The 21,367-nt window shown below is 30.1% G+C and overlaps 2 protein-coding genes and 1 long non-coding RNA gene across 5 annotated transcripts; all 3 read left to right on the plus strand.

Moving 5' to 3' along the window:
• The first annotated feature begins 5,560 nt into the window (after positions 1–5,560).
• Positions 5,561–7,899, plus strand: LOC132949662 (uncharacterized). The gene is made up of 3 exons (XR_009665122.1): positions 5,561–5,925; positions 5,998–6,253; positions 6,445–7,899. It is a non-coding gene; the product is annotated as an uncharacterized LOC132949662 (long non-coding RNA).
• A 3,822-nt stretch (positions 7,900–11,721) lies between these two features.
• On the plus strand, positions 11,722–19,234 carry LOC132948270 (cyclin-L1-like). 3 transcript variants are annotated; one of them, XM_061018678.1, is made up of 8 exons: positions 11,724–12,189; positions 13,782–13,966; positions 17,468–17,519; positions 17,610–17,858; positions 17,921–18,102; positions 18,168–18,266; positions 18,339–18,491; positions 18,637–19,234. In XM_061018678.1, exons 1-8 carry the CDS (start codon positions 11,953–11,955, stop codon positions 18,749–18,751), a joined length of 1,272 nt encoding a protein of 423 aa, XP_060874661.1. In that variant the 5' UTR covers positions 11,724–11,952; the 3' UTR covers positions 18,752–19,234. The 3 variants fall into 3 exon arrangements, with proteins under 3 accessions (XP_060874660.1, XP_060874661.1, XP_060874659.1); XM_061018677.1 differs by having other exon boundaries at positions 11,722–12,189; positions 17,468–17,858; positions 18,360–18,491; XM_061018676.1 differs by having other exon boundaries at positions 17,468–17,858.
• A 1,056-nt stretch (positions 19,235–20,290) lies between these two features.
• Positions 20,291–21,367, plus strand: LOC132948271 (small ribosomal subunit protein mS26). The gene is made up of 3 exons (XM_061018679.1): positions 20,291–20,618; positions 20,704–20,965; positions 21,045–21,367. Exons 1-3 carry the CDS (start codon positions 20,398–20,400, stop codon positions 21,228–21,230), a joined length of 669 nt encoding a protein of 222 aa, XP_060874662.1. The 5' UTR covers positions 20,291–20,397; the 3' UTR covers positions 21,231–21,367.

The raw sequence follows: 21,367 nt of genomic DNA on the forward strand, positions 1-21,367 counted from the left end.
CCACGAGTGCACGATTAAAATATATAATGTACCGAGCACTGCCACTAGAGAGCGCGACAGGGACGCAATATTATGACAATCATATTATTTAATCTTAGATCATAAAATTATAGGCACTACTTGTAGTACAAGGGCAATGTGTATCAAATACCATTTTTTTTTTTTTATAGCAATAGTGCAATACACCTTGTACAAGACGTAGTATAATAATATGATCTAAGGATTTAAAGATTATGACCACTTATGAGTTGTTTTGACGTAAACGGTAAACACTAAACATTAGTACATAAGGTACATTACTATAATAGTATAGGTACCCAATAGTCAATAATATACATATAGTCTATAATACAATGTCGGTATGGTACTTAAAGGGCCCCCAAAAATGTTATTTAAAAAATGATTAAAAAGTGCTAATCAACAGGTAGTCCAAAATATTATATTTTTTTAAAGGTACCTAAGGTACCTTATTTAAAATACACATTTAAGACTTAAGTTAACTACATAGTTATAGTAATTATTTATAATTCTAAAAAATCATATAAATATTAAATAATGCCTTGTAATATTAATGTAATGTAATATTATACAACTTAATATTTTCCAATGCGATTCAAGTTGTGTAAATAATTTTATTTATATAAGTAATTATTGTTACAATAGCAGTTAAAAATTTTAAAAATAGATAGGAACGATTTTTGAAATTGAAAATTAAAAAATGATTATTTAATTTCTATAGCTAATGTTTGAAAATGGAAAACAAAGTTCCTTGAAGTAGGTTATTCTGTAACCAACAAAAATAAAACACAATTTTTCTTATACCTAGTTATTTTATGTTCAAATTGGACAAAATAAGATATTTAATCAAATAGAAGAACAATTTTAGTTCGTGTTATACCTATTTAAAAAATATTATTCGTGGGTAATTGAAACGCCTAAAATATATTATTATATACAAATATGATAATAAACAAATAATTTTGTCTATCTATAAACTGCAAAGGCGCAGCCAGTAAGGAAAGAGCAGTGTTTGGAAGAAACGGATTCCTGAAAGAAATTCTTTTATATACAAAAAGAACGAGAAAATGAACGAGTTCTTTTTTTTCAAGGAAAAATAACAAAATTGTTCATTTCTTTCTAGTTCCAATAATTTACTCAGATATGTAAATAATTGAAATTAAGATATTTTTTTTTTATGTGTATAATGTATATCGCCAATTTATTAGTGATCGTTATCGAGTATTAAAGTTATAAGTTATAATTTATATAGAAATGAGTATCTATATAAAATATAATATATTATTATAACAATAAACGGTAGGACAGTCAACATACGACGGCCAATAATTTAATTTTGAAGAAAATCTCAAACTAGAATAATAAAATATGTAGGTACCTACTTGTTGTAGGTATATATAATAATTAAAAATTAAAGAAGTATATGCATATGAAAAAAAAAGTCGGTAATAAGCAGTGCAGGGGCCTTTGTACGTGTTAAATGGCAATAAAACTAATAATTTAATATTATTAATAATATTTAACTGTTGTGATAGCCGTGTCTACCTGTAGCCAAAACTATATGGTATGTAACGTTTAAATATAAAAGACTAAGGATGGGGATATTATTAATACTACTATTAATATTATATTTATTTTAATGTAAACAAATATAATTTTATAATTTTCTTTATCTCTAAAAGGTATGATAACATATTAATATAATATTATATTACGACGTCCTGCACTATAGTGTGTTTTTGATTGTACATATTTTATGCTATTTATAGCAATTATCAATTAAATGTTAAATTTTTTTTTATCAACTTTTCGTGTCAGCGTCTGTTGAAGTATGGTAACATTGGTAACCATTGATTAAATAGATTTTTGTAGATAATTGGATGGATTTATTTAGTAATGGTGGTACCATTCTACGTGTGTTATGAGTTATAATACTATTTTAGTTTTTATATAAGTATTATTATTTTGTAAAGTTGAAGTGTTATCATCAAAGTTTTGTTGAATAGTTTATTTTATACACTAATTATGAATAACTTAATCAAAAACAAAAAAACAAAGTATTGACGCGGCTACGACGGTGGTGGCGGGTGATCCGCGGTGAGCCGGTCGTTGGTGTTGGTTGATTATGTGGTATAATTATTGACAAACACAATTCAGGTACTTTAGATCTCCGTTTATTGTTTTTTTTTACACATATAGGTATATGTAGGTAACAAAAAACCAAATATATCAAACAAAAAAAAAAAGAACAACGGACGGAACGTGGCGATATAAGATTGAGAAATGCTATATTATTATGTCGATGATCGTGGTACGTGGAAGGCTGTCGAACGGGTGTTTTTCAACTATAGCGAGTTTACGACGGCCGGTGCTCGTTCTACGCGACTCGCCTTCCCGTCCCACCTTGTGCCTTTGTGGCGTGGTGGGGGAGTTGGCGTTTTCGCGCTGTAGCCCGTAGTGGCGGTTGACGAAAAGTGTAGACTGGTCGCTGCGGTACCTGTACTTTGTACTGGTGGCCGCTGCGTACCGCTCAGTATCGTGGAGGAAAACGTAGAAAACTGTTCAAAAAACAAATGACTAAAGAAGATACATATAAGGAAAGAAAATGTAAAGCTACGACCCGATGTTCGAATTGTATTAAATACTGTTTTAATGTTCTATTTAAGTATAGATTACATGTCAAAGCTTATAATAATATGTTTATAGCTTATAAGTATATTCTAATCTTGTCTTGCGTCCAGGTAGGGTGTGAAAAAAGTTTTTCTTCATTAACATACATCAAAAACCAGTTAAGAAATTGAAAACTTAGATACATGGATGTTAATGCACCGTAACAAGGACAATTTAAATGTATTACCATTTGAAGACATCCTTGCTGAATTAGTTCAATAAAGTACCATTTTAAAAATGGCCCTTGTTATTTAAAATGTACCTATAAAAAAGTATATTTAATACAATAACATATGTTTATTATGTTTTATGAATCTATAGTTAGTAAATTATATTTTATATTTTATAATATATATATATATATCTTAGTATATAGAAATGTAGTATATTTAATATTTATAGGAATATGATGAAATATTAAGAAAAATATATATTAAAATTAAAAAGTGGGAATATTGATATAAGTGAGCACAGTCAACAAGTCACAAAATGTATTTAATTATAATTATTATTATAAATTAACTTTATTTGAATAGTGCTGTACCAACAAAAACCCCTAAACCCCCCCCTCCCACCCCTATGTACGTCACTGAGTGAGCAAAAAATTATTCAGTTCTAACAACTTCATATCACAGGCTGTGAGCTGTTAAAAATTATTTCCCGGGCTGTTTGTTTGAGGTAGTCCAACCCTGGTAGCTGAAATGCCTATCCATTGCGCCGTGTTACCATCATTTTAAAATAATAGACTTGTTAGGAGGTAGATAAGTAGACTTAGTATAAGCAAACCTAACCTAACCCTGAAATAAATAAATTCGGAGTACCTATACAAAAAAAAAATTTACAACTAAATACTATACAAAATAACAACTCTTAAGGCAGTTCTTACAATTTCCGATTAAGTGCAGAATTCATTCGGTAAAACAAAAGAAATTCTACCGGTTAGAGTTATCAGACACTTAACTGGACATCGGTAAGAACGGCCCTAAATGTGTGACGTATAACAAAAATCTGACGCATAGAAATTGTCATTTTTTTTTTCAGATTTATTAATTAAATACATAATAATATAATATGGTAATAATTTTTTAACAATACGTATATTAAACATAATATAGTTTACTTTCTGTAGTAAATGGATAATAACGATCTGACTTCGAACCGTAATGCACTCATGCCAAACTGCAGTACCAGATATGTATTATTTATTGTAATAATAATGTGCTAAATTAGTGATTTTTTAATTTAATAAGCAAATACCGTACTATTCAATTAACTGTGAAAAGGTTTCGAGAGGAAAACAATTGTAAGCACAGAATAACTGCAGGCAGGCGGTATGCACAGGTATAACTGCGATTTAAACTTGCTACAGGTTCGATCTTGCAGTAAAAATTAGAAAATATTTTGTCCATTCTATTTATAATATTGATGCTGTACAAAATATTGACTTTTCTTGTACGTTGTAAGATGCGATTTTCAAGGTCACCGTTGTTTTTATTGTATCTCGATGTACATAATAATAATAATAATATACTATACTCCGTATAATGGGGGGGGGGGGGGGGGGGTGGGAGACGCTCGCGCACGTAAATATAATAACAAATCGAGCGCTTGTTTTTTGACGGCTTGCGCGTATAAGTGCGTTTTTCTCGATATAATGGCAACAGTGGCGGTCGGGCGATGACGACGATGATAATAAAAACAATGATAATTTGTCATATTATATTCGTCGGAAAGAAATCGTTTAGCGTCTAGGGGAGAATAAAAAATATATATATGTACATCCTCAAACAGGTTAAGACGGTGTACGTACGACGGGCCGGAAAAACGGCAAGAACGCAAGAATCACGAAGAAAAGCGCTTTAACGTGAGACCCGCGTTTTGTCGCTATCATTTTTCAACATTTTAAACGTTTTTTTTATAATTATTATTCGGAATAATATTTGTACGGAACGCGCGGCCCAGCGATGATAAATCGTGATCGTACGTCATATTATTTCACACTGCACGCACGATGAAAACGAGCTTTTACTTGTTGTTGTCGTCTCCACCGTCTTCGTTTTAGTTAAGTTTAGTTTCGTTTTGTTTTTTTTTTTTTCATTTTTACGAGACGTCTTAGCCCTGCTGCATGTTGTAAGCCGTGAAAAGATCTCCCCCCCCCTCCTCCCCCAGATGACACTTTTTCTCCGAGTGTATACTGCAGGTACACAATATTCTATTTGCCACCAAAAATACTAAACTATCGCTTGGCGTGGATATATTGTTATGTGAAATTCAACGCGTTAACAAAACACGCTTGCAAATCGGTTTTCGTATACGTCAATTTCTTATATAGTTATATATTATATAATATATATAGTGTATAATAATATACAGGATGATTCACCAAGCATACCTGACCCCAGATTTGTAATTTTCTTTGAATAAGTAACATTTTATAATAACATATAACTATATAAGTACATATTATAACAAAAACGTCTATTCGTGTAAACTACAGCAGCAGAGCATAGCATCATTTGTATATTTGTAATTATTATTTATAAGCATATTATAATACAATTTATAGACATTTTTACATAAACATTCCCATTGGTTTGAGGTTACAAATACTTAATTATTTGTAATTACTTCTAATTATTAGACCACCACACTAACTTTGGCTAATCTTAGGGGAGAAAAGTGAGCTAGCGAAGGGCACCAGCTAGTAAACGCTACTGCATACTGACGATTACCACAGCCGATCTACGACACAAACAGCGTCTACGGTCTACGTCAACAGGTTGATACCACGTGGTCGGGTACATTATTACATTTTTATTACATTATTACATTGTTATTACATTAATACATTATTACATTGTATTATAACATTATTACATTGTTATTACATTAATACATTATTACATTGTATTATAACATTATTACATTGTTATTACATTAATACATTATTACATTATTAAATTATTACCACAGAATATAATTAGGTATGCAATATGAAATTATTTCGGTGCAAAAGCAAAGTTAAAAGGTAAAGTTAAAGTTAAACTGTAAATTTACAGCTAAACGGCACATAACAGGTGGCGAAGAGCCGATGGTGATACAGACGTACAGCGCATGAAATAAGTGAGGCAAACCTACAGTAACGTGGTACAAACGACAATGGAGGATATTATGATAAACGGTTTCAGCATCCTGACCGGACACAATAGTATCAGCGAACACGGGAGTGAGATAACGGTGGGAGGGGAGAGGACGTTTAAAAACCTTTTTAACTCTATAATCTACATTATTGGTCTATCATGTCAATAGAACCATAGCAACAAAACAATAGCTTGAAGAATTTCTTCGTCCGGCGCCAAAACGAACGATGCGGATTCTGGAGCTACTCTGGAGCATCGCCATCTAAATTTGGACGCACGAGGATATTCGGCGTAGATACCCACAGCCTACCCTCTAGTGAAATCTTGGAATCAGACGATTCAGGTCTCCGTACATCGCTGGTGACCTGCATAAACTTTAGATTTGGCATTGATCGCCACCAAAAATTAGAACAAATTCGATAAAGGTATGATTTAAAGATACATATTAATTGATATTATAAAATATTTTATGCTTAAAAATATAGATTGATTATTATATCACCAAATCGCAACATCTGGATTTTAAATGTTCTGAATAATACCGAATATTTAGTTTGAATTTCTTTCAACCGTATTAAAGTCCATATAATTAATGATTATTTAATATTTTTTTTAGGTTTATACTATAATAAGAAGAAATCATCAAGAGAATTTTTCGGAAAACGAAAAGAAAATTATATGCTGTTTCCGGCAGGCAGGCAAATCGTCAACAATTGTGATAAACTTTCGTTATTAATATTTAATAATATCAATATAAATATAATATACAATATCCTAGGCTGACAAATCGTCTCCACACGTTTTTCGTATAAGCTTAGGATTCTTTAAAATTCAAAACGAACAATATTAATTTCCACGGCGTGGCTGGGGCTATGTAGACCAGGGGTGGCCAACTTTAATAGACTTACGATCGACCAAAAAAAAAAAAGGTTGTCGATGAACAAAAAATATATTATGTATATATGTGTCATGCGTGTTACACTTCTTTTATTACTTTTTATTACCAATATAAATTCATCAAACTAAAATATGTTATAACTTGAAGCGCAATACTAGAATAAGATAAAATTAATACTAGGTATATATACTATATATACTACTAAGTATATATGTATAAATTTATTACATTTATTGTAACTGTCATTACAGACGAGGTAATACGGGCTATCCATCAGATTACGTGATACACACATGAAGTACCTGTGGCTATACGATAGTTAATCGATATCAGTGTATAGTCTCATTTTTCATAGTTATTTATTGCCTTTTTCTAAATCTAATTTTTATATTCATGGATGTACAAAGATACACACGTTTACAAAAAAAATAAATATTTTATTTGTTTTCTGAAAAAAATTAAAAATTCAAGAAAATGCGAAAGGGTGTCGTGATCGACTCAAATTCATCTCGCGTTCGACCGGTTGGCTACCCCTGATGTAGACTATAATATTGTTTAATTTATATTTGTTTAGATTAGATGTCTACATTTTATATATAAAATGATCAAAGCACTGACAAAAGTGTCTAATGCTACTACAGTAGCAAATAGGTACATATCGTTACGTCCACGTAAACAACACGTATCTCCATGAAATGGTTAGGAAATTCCACGTATATTTTTACCAATAACACCAAATACCAAATAAATTAGGGTCCGGGATTTAAATAAAAAAAGGTGGGTAAGTGGATTTCGCTCTGCTATAAAGTAGGTTACAAATGGGTCACTGTAATGGATGGTGTTTAATTTGAATTCAATGATATAATATTATTGTATATAAGAAAAACGATTCTGAGCGAAAACAGTCAGTCAGCCTATGATATTACCAAGTATATTTGATGATATTATTGTGAATAAAGTAATTTATATATAACCTATTTACGTGGAGCCTTATTTTCAACTTTCAATCCTTAGCTATAAAAGTTGAACATTTTATACAATTTTAACTACAAAATAATTATTAAATTTTAAATTTGATAAATTTTGTCAAAATTTGAACTTTAAATGCTTATAAAAAAAAACTGTGCGTATGTATTTTTAATATTTATCAACTGCTGTTGTAACAATATATCAGGAGCCTTGCATTAAATGTTCACGTTTCTTTACCCGACAAATAAAATTTTATTGATATTTATAGAAAAAAAACTAAAAAAATGGAAAACTGACAATATCCGCAAACAGCTCAAAAAGAGTCAAATTATTTTCAAAATTTTATCCTGTATAGAAAATGCTAATACAAACTTTCAGTGAAATTTTCAAGTATCTACAGTCATACGTTTTTTAATTACAACAAAATAAGAAAATCGTTACATGAGATATCGAGTGAATTATCAAATGTTGTAAAAATATGAATTTCAAACGCTCATAAAAATTTAATTTTACTATCTTGTAGACATTTTTTTTTTTGATAAAGGTAGACAAACTTATGGATAATCTTGTATTACATCTTAGATTTAAAAAGAAAAATTTTTATGAATTCTTAACTCAAAATAATTTGCTAATTTTAGTGATTTTTCCGTATTTTGTCAATATTTGAACTTTAAATGCTTATAAATAGAAACTGTGACTAAGGATTTTTAATTTTTTTCATCTGCCTTTGAAACAATCACCTAGGAGCCTTCTATTAAATTTTCAAGCTTTTTTACCCAACAGATAAAATTTTATTGATATTTATAGAAAAAAAACTAAAAAAAATGGAAATTGAAAATGTCCGTAAATAGCTCAAAATAAGTCAAAATATTTGGAAAATGTTATGGTGTATTGGAAATGCTAATATAAACATGTAAAACCAAAATCGATTTTCTCGAAAACAGATTTTGCGTAAAAATTCCCGTTTTTCCTTAATTTTTCTTTTGTTTGAATTTTTCTGTCGCATTTGAAAACTACTGAGAAATTTTTACTTTTGACCCCCCAAAGTACCAACTAGATTCACTTTCCTATCAGAAAAGTTACTGTTGAAGAAAATCCAAGCACTTTTACTGTCCTAAAAGTTGATGACAGACACAAAAAAAAATAAAAAAAAACACACATCATTGTAAAATCAATACATTCATTGCTTCGCTCAGAATCTAAAAATAAAACACACATCATTGTAAAATCAATACATTCATTGTTCCACTAAGAATCTAAAATGTGATTTAGATAACCTATTGATCTGTTATCAGGGACGGACTGGGCCATAGGAAAATCGGGAAATTCCCGATGGGCCGCGTTCTAAATAGTAAATAGTAGGTAGACGTAAATATAATCTAAGAAATTCTGCCAAACACAACACACACGTGTAAAAACCCTACCGTTACAAATCCCACTACCTACAATCATAAAAACCCCACAATCAGCTAATGGCCATAGTCGCCGGGCTTAAAGATCAATTAAAATAAAAAAAATCTATCATCTAATAATTAATAAATATTACCATTGATTATAAATTATTCATTCAATGATATTACGTAATAACAGTCTATAATATTATAACGCGATCGTTGTAAATTGTAATGATACAAGTATACAAAGTCTACAACAGAAACTGAATAATGATATTAATTATCAATAAGTAATAACAATAACTGTAATCAAAAAATCAACTTCCGTGGACAGTAAAATCTATAAATAATTGGTTATTCGGGTTGTCGTCGATCAGATGGACCGGCGGGTTGCGGGTAATGACGACGAATTTTGACGTTACAAGTCGATGTGGGTCGTTAATATGAATACCTAATAAGAATATTTTCATTTGAAATTTATATTATTTATATTTAAATATCATTAAAAACCTCGATATCAGCACTCGGCAGTCAGCAGTTCAGCACAATTTGGTTAATTTTACAATTCAATTACTAAGACTTAACTAGGAATAATTCATAAAATATTTTATACTACAATAGTTATGAATTATAAAATAAAATGGAAATGGATGGATCAGACTGTAGTAAAAAACGAAAAGGAGGAGCTGAAAAAATTGGAGACAAAAATAAAAAAATACTACTTTTAGAAGAAAGTCCATTTAATTTTCAAAAAGCTTTCTTTAGAAGTAATGGCTCTGAACGAAAATGGTTAACCTACAATAAAAATCCAAAACAATTATTCTGCTATCTGTGTCTTGCATTTTCTTCAGAAAGTAATAATTTTACTAAAAGTTTAGATGTATGGAGTCATACTTATATTCGAACTGATGAACATGATAAAAGCACAGTACATAAAAATTGTGTATTAGCTTTTTTTCTCTCCATTCAAATAAACATGATATTGGTTCACTTCTTTTCTGTGAAACTAAGAAAGAGATAAAAAAAAACTGTGAAATTGTTACAAGAGTGATTGAAGCTGTTAAACTTATAGAAAAACGTGGATTGAGTTATAGGGGAAATCAATTTGAAGCAGCACACACATTAGGTAATCCATTTTTTGACCACGAAAATTTTTTAGAAATCATATTGTTTTTAGCAAAATATGATTTTTAAATGAAAGATCACTTGGAAACCGCGATAAAGAAGAGCCGTAAAGCCCACGAAAGTGGTAGTAAAGGAAGAGGATCTTCAGTATGGTACACTTGCCAGTCGCCCCCAATCTCCCAACAAATAGTGGGCCGGTAAAAAAGTATTTTCCCGCCAGCTGATCCGAAATTCCAATCCGTCCCTGTCTGTTATAAAATAGAAACTTAACCTACCAATAATATCACTAAATAAAATAATTGAATGTGATCATTTGAAGACAATTTCTTAAAACCACTAAAATATTTTTAAATTTATTGTTATAATCTATATAGTTCAGCGCCAACGCAAATTTTTCAATTTTTTTTTTTTTTGGAAACCTATATGTTGCAACCAGTTATAAGAACTATGATGCAAAATTCCTGGAAATCATTAATTTTTATGGTATAGCCTTACGAAGTTCCCGATTTTCGGTGTTTTACGCACCCGTACAACGCTTAAAGTTTACCGAGCTTAAATATAACAAATTAAAATTTTTTTTAATCTAGTTAAATCAACGTTTAAAAAATGATAGTGCAAAAAAAAATACTGACACCCACCCATAGTGGTTTTACATAACAAGTCGAGGGATGTTTTTGATTTTAATTGTCCAAGCGAACGCAGCGTGCGAATGACTACGTCGGGTATATATGAAAATCCAAAAATGTCAATTAGCTATAACTTTAAAATAAGTCTGACCGCCAAATTCAGACTTCCCCGTCATTTTCAATTAAAAACTAATGATTTACGGCAATTATTTTTGCAATATCGTTCTTAATCCGTTGTAACTTCCAATATACATATATAGGCAACCGGAAAAAATTTAAAAATTCGTGTAGGTGCTAAACTAAATTTGTTTCCAATAAATTTATAATTATATGCAAGTACAAATATTATGTTTGTTAAGTGTTCATATACATGTCTTCATTTATCTTTATGACTTTATTTATGTGCAATTTTGTTTTTAATGAGACTTCTTGACTTTTGATTGTCTATTGCACGATGTGCAATAATCTATTGTATGACATAAAATCTGTATTGTAGCCTGTAGGTATGAAAAATAGGGCCTGCGGCATGATCTACCGGTTAGCTTGCGAATCAAACACATCCATTCGGACACGGCTATATTATATTATTATAATCTATATTATGGCCGAGCACTGGGATAATAATTGCTTGCACCACGATCACGATGTAGTTCGTTCTGTAGAATATTCTATTATTCTATATTTCTATGTCTGTAGTAGTTGTTCTCAACAATTTAATATTTATACTATTCTTTAACGTGGTGATTATCATTCTATATCAGCTGTAGATCTAAGATAATGTCTATGGTTGATAATAATAATTTCTCATTTTTTGTCACTGACTTCGAGATTGGCAGCACTGTGCAACGGCCTTAATGTCGTAGCGGCCATGTTTGTTGTTTACACTCGTTTGAGAAAGGGAAGTCGAAAACTCCGCGACCTACCGCCTACATTACCATTAGCTTATTTTTACAACTGCGAAACAAATAATAAAGTGTTATTAATTATCACATTATCACAGTCTATTTTCTGTGCTCGCAATCTTCCTCCGTCCAGGACGTGTTTAGTCGTTTAGTGTTCTTCTCCAAAACCCTGTGCCGAAGAATTCGCGTTTTTCAATTGCGTAGTGGGTGATGTGTAAAATGGAAACTGCTGCTACGACGACGGCGGCGGACGTTCACCACGACCGCCATGTGTTAAAACAGCCGACCAAGGTACTGTTGACGCTTAGTAACGTACTGTTGCCCAAGGAAAAGCTCACGTCCACACCGTCGATGATCGATGGGTTAGATTTCGAGACCGAAGTCGACCTAAGGATCGTTGGCTGCGAGTGGATTCAGACCGCTGGCATACTGCTTAAACTGCCCCAGGTGAGACTTTGTTACTCGCTTGTATCCACCATGTACGTCTTGTAATCTATAGTGTATGCAGCTTGCCCCAGCTCATTCAGCCTCTCGTTCATCTTAACAATTTTCGTCGTCAGGACTATATTTTGGAATACTTTTCTTGTAGCGAATCACAATGGTGGGCAGCAACCAAGATAGATATTATTTTCCATTAAACCGTACGTTGTACGCGCGTGTTGCGCGCCAAGGTTCAAGACTCGCCCAGCTGACGTGAAATGTTTACCATTATTTTTCATGGTTTTTCCCCCTTTGTTCTCTAACCACTTATGTAACCTATTATTTCACCTCGTAGATTATGTGCATCAACATTGCATTATCACAGATTATATTATAACCTGTGGCATTATTCTGATTTCTTGTAGGTATGCTTAATGACTTGCTTATGTCTTGTCTCATTTAAATTGTGGCCGTCAAGTGTCAACACTAACATTTGCTTCGGCATGTTGTTAAACTGCCCAAATACTTAACCCTGAAAAACGATTAATTTTGTGATTCTGTTAATCCGTAATGGAAATAACAGACAGTTAGAAGAAAAGTACTACTTCAGTTACGAGGCAAATTTGAAAACATTTCATTATTTGATTAAATGATTATTATTTTTATTTTTTTGTTAAATAATTACAAAAATGAATTGATCTTGAATCAAAAAAAAAATATGATTACTAATAAACTAGGTTTTTAATAAATGAAATAATAAAAGCATCAATATTAATATAACATTAAAAAAAATTTGGAGTCAATCAGAGTCTGTATACTGGTTACCTACTAAAAACAGACATATTATGTCGTGATGAAAATAAAATATGTAACAATAGAACTTTGATTATCCAGTCCAATAAATACCAAGGATGGTACGGGTAATTGAAATATAAGTATAGGTAGGTAATAGGTATATAATACATAAAAAAGTTAAACGAATAGTTATATGTACCTACTTATGTATGGAATTATTTTTATATATTATATAGTATTTACATTATACATACATACATACATACATACATACATACTAAAAGGGGATAACTAACCTATGATTCCATCGAATGACAAAATACAATTACGATGTATCAAGATTTACTCATCCAGTTGATTGACAGTTGGCTAATCGGTGTTCTACTGTACTTATTAATATTTTTAACTCTAGTGTCATTTAAAACTTACTGTAATATGGAAATTTTGAAAATATTCTACCTATGTGACTGTGATAACAAACAATGTAAATTTATCTAACAATTATAGCCAAGAGGTTAAAATAAAGATCAATAAAAAAAAAATTATTTAATTCTAATTTAGAGCCCAAAACTAATAATAATTTATAGGTAAAATTGCTAAAAATAAGCAATTAATTTCTAATATTTATTTTTTTTGATATCGTATATCACAGAATGTTTATGTCTAGAATCAAATTTGTAACTTACTTATTTTAAATTCTGAATAAAATTAATTAAATTCGACATGCAAAATCATTAAATTTACAACTATGCTACCTGTTATAAATTGTGTCACTTAATTTTATATTATGCTAAAAAAAATATTATGTGATTTTGATTTTTCAGGTTGCAATGGCAACTGGACAGGTGTTGTTTCAGCGATTTTACTACACAAAATCTTTTGTTCGCCACCCAATGGAAATAACTGCAATGGCATGCACATGTTTGGCCTCGAAAGTCGAAGAATCACCCAGGCGTATTCGTGATGTTATTAATGTTTATCATCATATCCGTCAAGTTTTAAATCAAAAGTAAGTTGAGGTGGTTTTTTATTTTTCATAATTAATATTTATTTATTTTATTTGAATCTTGTTTAAATATTTTTAATCACAACTGACTAATATGTTAGCTTATGTTTCCGTTACTTAAATTATCCATTTTGATTTGGACCTTAAGTAGTATATACTTGATATTTTCTAAATTTATCTGTTAAAACTACTCAAATTTAGTAAACCCGTAACAACACTTTTTTTAACCCAGAAATTAAATGTGTAGGTTTTATCAATACTCTTTAAATCCTATCCAGTATATTATCTTTAAATAAGAGGTAGATATTTTAATTTATTAACTTAAGTTTAAGGTAAGTTAGTGTTATCAAATTTCATTAGAAAAACATTTGCCTGTCTATCTTATAAAGCGTGTACTGTCTTACTAGTATAATATATTAACCTATACATTAACCTAGGTATAAACTTAGTATACAAACCTCTTAAGTAAATCTTAAGCTTCAACCCAGTTAAATATGTATGCCAATAAGATAGTTAATTAATTTAACCATGTTTTTATCGTCTGCAATTTTTCATTTTCATTTCAATCAATCTTCTTCATTCATTGACTTTAAAATTATATTCTTAGCTTTATTTTAACTATTTATTGTTCCATATCCTTTTCCTAAATGTCTAAATAGAGCTGAGTATATTAATGTATGGACATTCATTTTGATGGAAGATTAATGGAATGAATGTCCATAATCTCAACTTCTTGAAGAAGTTAAACACTTGAAACTATCTATACTCATACATATAGTTTTCACCTTATAATTTAATTACATTTTCTTTTTAAATTTTAAGAGATTGTCACGCATTCACTTTTTAAAGATTAAAATGTAGGCATTTAAAAAAAATCAATTTATAAATCTTTAATTCTGTCATAAAAAAGTTTTAGTGTATTTTAATTCTAAGTAACTTCACTAATGCTACATTGGTACCATTGATACTTTTTACGTGACAACAGAATCATATAAAAACAATTTTGTGTGGGAAATAACTGTACAACATTATGGTTATAGTATGAAACAAAACTTTCACTATAAGAAAAGCTTCAACTATAGAATATAGTTTTATCATTTTTATATCAAGCTAGTCAAACTTGAAAATAACAGATTTCAAAACAACATACATTTTTTTGTTTGGTGAACTGTAGGTATTGAAAATATAAAAAATACTGTTTAAACTTCTTTTTTAATGGTGAAAATAAAGTATTTTTACCTAAGTCTGTAGACAAAGCAGTTCTTGTCCGCACAAAAGGCTTTTAATTAAGACTTTATGGACGTGTGACGTCCTCTTAAGTTAATATTACTTAAATTTACTTAGATGTTTAATTACTTTCAGATATCCTACAGCGTTCGCAAAATACACATTCTTTAAACATTCTAATATTTCTATACCTATGATAAATACAGAATAAGAGGATTTATTTACAGATGACATTATATATTTGTACAAGTTATGAGAAAAAAAACATGTTTTCTAATATATATTTTAACATTACTACAAAGTATACTTTGGTTTAAAAAAAAATCTTAGTCTTAAATATAAACTTAAATACATTGAGTGCCTTGACTACTCATCGACAACTATAACATTACTCCAATAACTGTCAATAAATTTTCACTCTGGTATTCAGTGGTTTTTTTTTAGTGTTCCATGGTAGGTAGAAGTCGACATATTTGTGGATATACGGGAAAAGCACATCAAATTCTATAAGGCACTTAATGTGTTATTGTACCTACAAAATAAAAAAAAAAACAAGACGTTAGTAATGTCATACTGTATATATTATATATATATATAAAGGTTAATATAACTTGTACTTCTATTAAATGTTAATGAATATTTTATTCTGTTATTTATTCATATCTAATTTTATTGTTATTTTGTTTAGTTAAAATTAAAATCACTTAGTTACAATGTGTTAACTTTATGCGATAACTGTAGGGTGCACAGAAATCCATTGTTTTTGTTGCAATTGTTTTGTCCTTCTTTATTTTTATTTGTAAATTGTCTAATGCAACAAAGTCAGTGGTTGTTAATGTTAATCCAAGTGCAAATATAACGCACAAATTTATTTTATAACTTGCGTTTTCGCAGATACTTTCCACAGCTGACCGCCGGGTGAGTTGCCCTCGGTTTGAATTGTGGAGAGGAAAGCGAACGTGGTGGATTCACGTTGAAATTGATGGTCGTCACGTCAAGAACACTGTTGGACCCCTTAAAAAATTATATTGTTACATGATTTAACCAAAAATAAGCTATGTGGTTTCCCTCCAATAAAGTGTTAGGGTCTGTCCAAAAAAAATTTAAAATATATATATATATATATATGTATTTATCAAAAAGAGAGGTATAGTATAAAACCAATGTGCATAACATAATGTGCTCTAATTTAGTGATTATACTTAACCATAAAAGTTTTGTATCAAGTAACATAGAATTTCACAGACATTACAAACTGTTATTTGCACAATGGCAAACACAATGGGATTCAAGATAGCAAATCATGTGTGAAGATATCATATGAACCATTTGATGGTTATTCTACATCTCATAAGGTACCTACTCTATTTGTAGACGTTTAAAAGGACTTGGATAAAATCAGAAGTTGAAGTGAACTGTTTTTTTTTCATATTTTTGTTTGAAGGTGAATGTTAATTGTTTAAAACAGTTAATGAAATATGGAAAACCATGCTTTACGTATTTAAATTAGTGAACTTTAAAATGTGCATGGAATCAAGCCAAGAAATCAAAGCATTTAATAACAGGACAAATTTAACAATTGTTAAATTACCTGGTGGTTTGATAAATAATATTTTTTTTGTTTCAAAATAATAAATGTGTTTTGGATTAGGGATTTATATGGCATTTTGACAATGCATTACTAAGTACTATACAACTTTATTATTTAAAGTATCTACCAGAAACTTAATTATTTTTCAATGAATATAATATTGTGTTAAATACAATATTATTAATATCGGTAGATGTAATAATATGACACTAAATCTTTAAATTGATTCAATATATATTTGGTGAACGCTTTGACTACATACTATCATTATGAATAGAAAATACATCAGATTAACGTAATAATGAATTATTATGGTTTTGAGTATTATGTATTTAATTTTTTTAGTAAATATTATATTATTAATAAGAAAATCTTATAATATAGTGAACTTTTCTTTAAACATTAATATAAGTTTAAAAAAATTAAGTATTATTTATTATTTCTGCAAGATGATTAAATTAATAAATGCAACTGTCAGTAAATAAAAACAAAAGCAAACAATATTTTAAGCATTTTAAAGTTTTATATTTTGCATATAAATAAAATTAGTATTTAAAAAAAAAAAAAATATTCAAACAGTCAGTTGTGGTTGATCATACTATCCATTCTTTATTGTCTTACCCATGGTGTTGCCATGTGATCACTAGTCCAAAACAAGACCCAAAAATACCCCGCCCCTGTTGCAGATTGATTACGCCGTTGGTCCTTGATCAAAACTATGTACAGAAAAAGACGCAGGTAATAAAAGCGGAACGACGCGTGCTCAAGGAGCTTGGCTTTTGCGTGCATGTTAAACACCCACATAAACTCATTGTCATGTACCTACAGGCACTTGGATTTGAGAAACACCAGTCAATAATGCAGATGTCCTGGAACTACATGAATGATTCATTACAAACTGATGTATTTGTCCAATTTGATCCAGAAACTATTGCTTGTGCCTGTATATATTTGTCGGCCAGGAAATTACAAATACCATTACCAAAAAGTCCAGCATGGTACTCTTTATTCAATTCAAATGAAACGGACATCCAGGACATCTGTCGTAAAATACTCAAACTTTATATGAGACCTAAAGTGAGTAGAAAATTATAGTTTGTATGTTCAGTATAACCTTATTTGTTTCTAATAATTTTCAGGTTATCACAGAAGACTTAGAAAGGAGAGTCGAAGAGTTGAAGAAAGAATATGATCATGCTAAAGAGAAAGCTAGAGCAGCTATTGTGCATCCAGTAGTACAAACAGAAGTTGTTCCACCTCTTCCTACTAATGGAATAACTGCTGCTGCCTCTGAAAATATTAGTTCAACTACCCCAAATAAGTATGCATTTACTTTCAAGTTGTCACTGAAATATATATGTTATTTATATTAAATTTGTCATATAGAAAACCAATTAAAAAAAGAAGTAGAAGTAGAACACCACCTTCAGAAACTAAGTCTGGAAGTAGAAGTCCAAGACATTTAAAGAAATCCAAAAAAAGAAAGTAAGAAAAATGTTGTTAAATATTTTGTTTAAGCGTTTAATTATCTTATAATTCTTGTTTTGTATTGATTAGTCATGAACGATCTCGTTCCAGATCAATATCTGATAGAAGAACTCATAAACAACACCGAAAATCAAATAAAAACCGTAAACGATATTCAAGTTCGTCCTCTGGTTCATCTAGTTCTTCAGGATATCGTCGTCATAAATCTTCAACCAATAATAAGTATGTTAAAAAGTTATACATTTGAATATAGTTACTCGTATTATTAATTATACTATATTAGTGTTTTTATAAAAATGAATATTTCATTGAAGTAAAGGAACAAGTACAATATTTTTCTATCAAATGATTTTTTATTATTTTTTAGATTAGTACCTACTTACAGAGACTACAAAGATTACAGAGATTATAGGGGCGATGAAAATTATAAATCCAAGTCTAGAAGTTACAACTACTGGAAAAAATATTATAGCTATGAGTAGTTATACTTCTAGTGGCTTCTACTTACCTTTTACAATGTATTAAAACATTACTTAGTTTTGTATTTCAAACCAGATGCATTTTTTATAAATGTAAATTTAATACATTTAATATGTATAAATACATTGTTTTTTCATTATTTTCAGACAGGGTTTACTTACTATGTTAAAGCCATTAATTGTACATATTAATGTAAATTGTAGAAGAAAGTAAATATATTTATTTTTATTTATACTTGTACCATCTTAATGTTTAAAAAAAATATAAATTAAATAATTTGTAAGTGTAGCTCTTGTATAACTAGATTTAAAAAATGATTAATTAATAATTTAATCAACTGTGATATACAAATTTACTATGTATAATTTTGAAATTTTATGTCTTGTGTACTTTGTTTGGACGAGTCGTAGATTTGGCCTATCTAATCTTTTTTTTTGTTAAATTGTAAATAATAATAATTCATAATAAATGCCCAAAACATAAAATATTATTTTTTTACGTTGTATCATCTTGATACGTAGATGTTACTTTTATGCATACACATTGTACACAAATAATAAATGTAAAATTATTAATTTGAGATGAAAAAACAGTTAAATTTACTTGAAACATTTTTAGGTACAAATTTATTTTTTAACGTTTTACTTGACACATGAATCGTGTTTAATTACCTTTGCAAGTTAAAAATGTGAGAATCGATTATTTGGAGAACTAATGAGCAAGATTTTTGTATGAACCTTGTTGGTGGGAAATATATACATAGGTTATTTTGCCTACTGGAACTGTTACATTTTTTATTAAAATGTCAATATAATTATACATAATAATACGCAATTGCTTTGTTGAAGACTTTTAAATAGATGATAAAATCTTTTAAATTCTTTTTTAAAGAATTGAATTCGTGCACATTATTGAAAGACGTGTAATGCCTTGCTATGTTTATTTTTTCCTAGATTTGTCTATTTTACACAGTTTTCAAAATACCAATTCTAGAATAGACATTAAGAATTTATGCCGAGTTTCATAACGGGAACAAAGATGAATTTTGTAGACAACAATGTAATAGGTACTAAAAGTCTAAAACTAATAAGGTAGGCATAGAAAAAATACACAATTATTTCTTGCATTAGCGGCTATAGATTAATTCTTTCTACACTCTACAGTCGTTAATATAGGGGTATGTGCTGCCACAGAACGCACTGCTTTAGTCATAAACGCATTGACTAACCTAACCTAATTAATACTTAATAGGTCTATATAATTATATTTCGTGTGCTGGTTAGACATTCGCACCACATCCGACGCAAAATACACGCAATCTGATTCAAATTATTTCGTGGTTCTGGGAACAGAATAGGATTACAAATATTTTATAATATACGTCTATAATACATTTTACGAATTCGGGATATTTACAAATTTTAAAATCGGTACACGGACCAACATTTTTATCTGTATTCGGTTATCACAATTTCTACTATCAAACAAACTTGCGATCGGCGATAATAATAATGTAATCACAAGGTGCTCGATTTTTTAATATCTATGATAATCATAATTTCGTCCCATCGTGTTTGGCTGTTACCGGCGCCGTGTCGTTTCGGTGCTCTGTTTTAATTTTTTTCCACAATTCTCTGGTCGCTCCACCATGCAAAATTTGTGCAAAGTTGAATTGCTGTACGGCAAACTGCTGTGCAAGACTAAGGCCATAAACCAGCAACCGGTTAGGTACACTAGAAAACCCAGATGGTTGCCGAAAGCGCCGACCAAAATGTTCCGCGTGCCCGTTCGACCACAGATTTCCACCGAAGAGAATAATGAACTGTTCCGACTGTACACCAACTACAGGACTACCATGAAATCCATACAGTGAGTGTGTTCAAAGTCATTAATCCGTGTACCCGACGTGCACAAGGCAGCCTTATCATTAACCCGTTGTACACGTCCGTTTCAGGAAACAACTGGAATTTGAACTGGAGACATCGTATACGGGTCAAGAGGTGTTGCAAGAAATCGCCAATAAAGAAGAAATGTTATGGGCGAAATGCATGGATGTCAACGACAATTGGAATGCCGAAGTGGCCTTAGAACGGGAACAGAGGTTGGCAAATGAACGTGAAGCCCGGCGTGAAGAAATTTTAGCTCAACTCATAGAAAAAGAAGAAGATAAAAAGAAAAAACTGGCAGCGGTTGAGGAAATCATCCGATTAGAAAAGGTATACACGGGCATTTATTATAATTCAATAATTTATTGTGTGTTGATTGTTATATTAAATTGATTTGCTTTGTATCTAGGAAAAATCAAAAACTTATATAACCGTTGAAAACATAGATGAAGCTATTGAAAAGGCCCTGGATAATGTGGTTGATCATAAATATGCTTTAGATTTAGCTGGTAATATCCTCAAAGGTAATGATCCAAACGAACCAACTACAGGAACAATGAGCTCTCATACACTGCGAGTCCAGTCAATCAACTAATTTGTGTTAATTTTTTATTTTACGTAAACATGTACAAATATAATATATATATTTTTTTTCTAATGAGAACATGTAATTTAGTTGTCTAGTTGTTGTGAATATTGTTCTAATAAGTAAATTGAACAATAAGAATGTCA

Source organism: Metopolophium dirhodum, chromosome 7 (genome assembly GCF_019925205.1).
Source record: "Metopolophium dirhodum isolate CAU chromosome 7, ASM1992520v1, whole genome shotgun sequence".
Taxonomy (NCBI): domain Eukaryota; kingdom Metazoa; phylum Arthropoda; class Insecta; order Hemiptera; family Aphididae; genus Metopolophium; species Metopolophium dirhodum.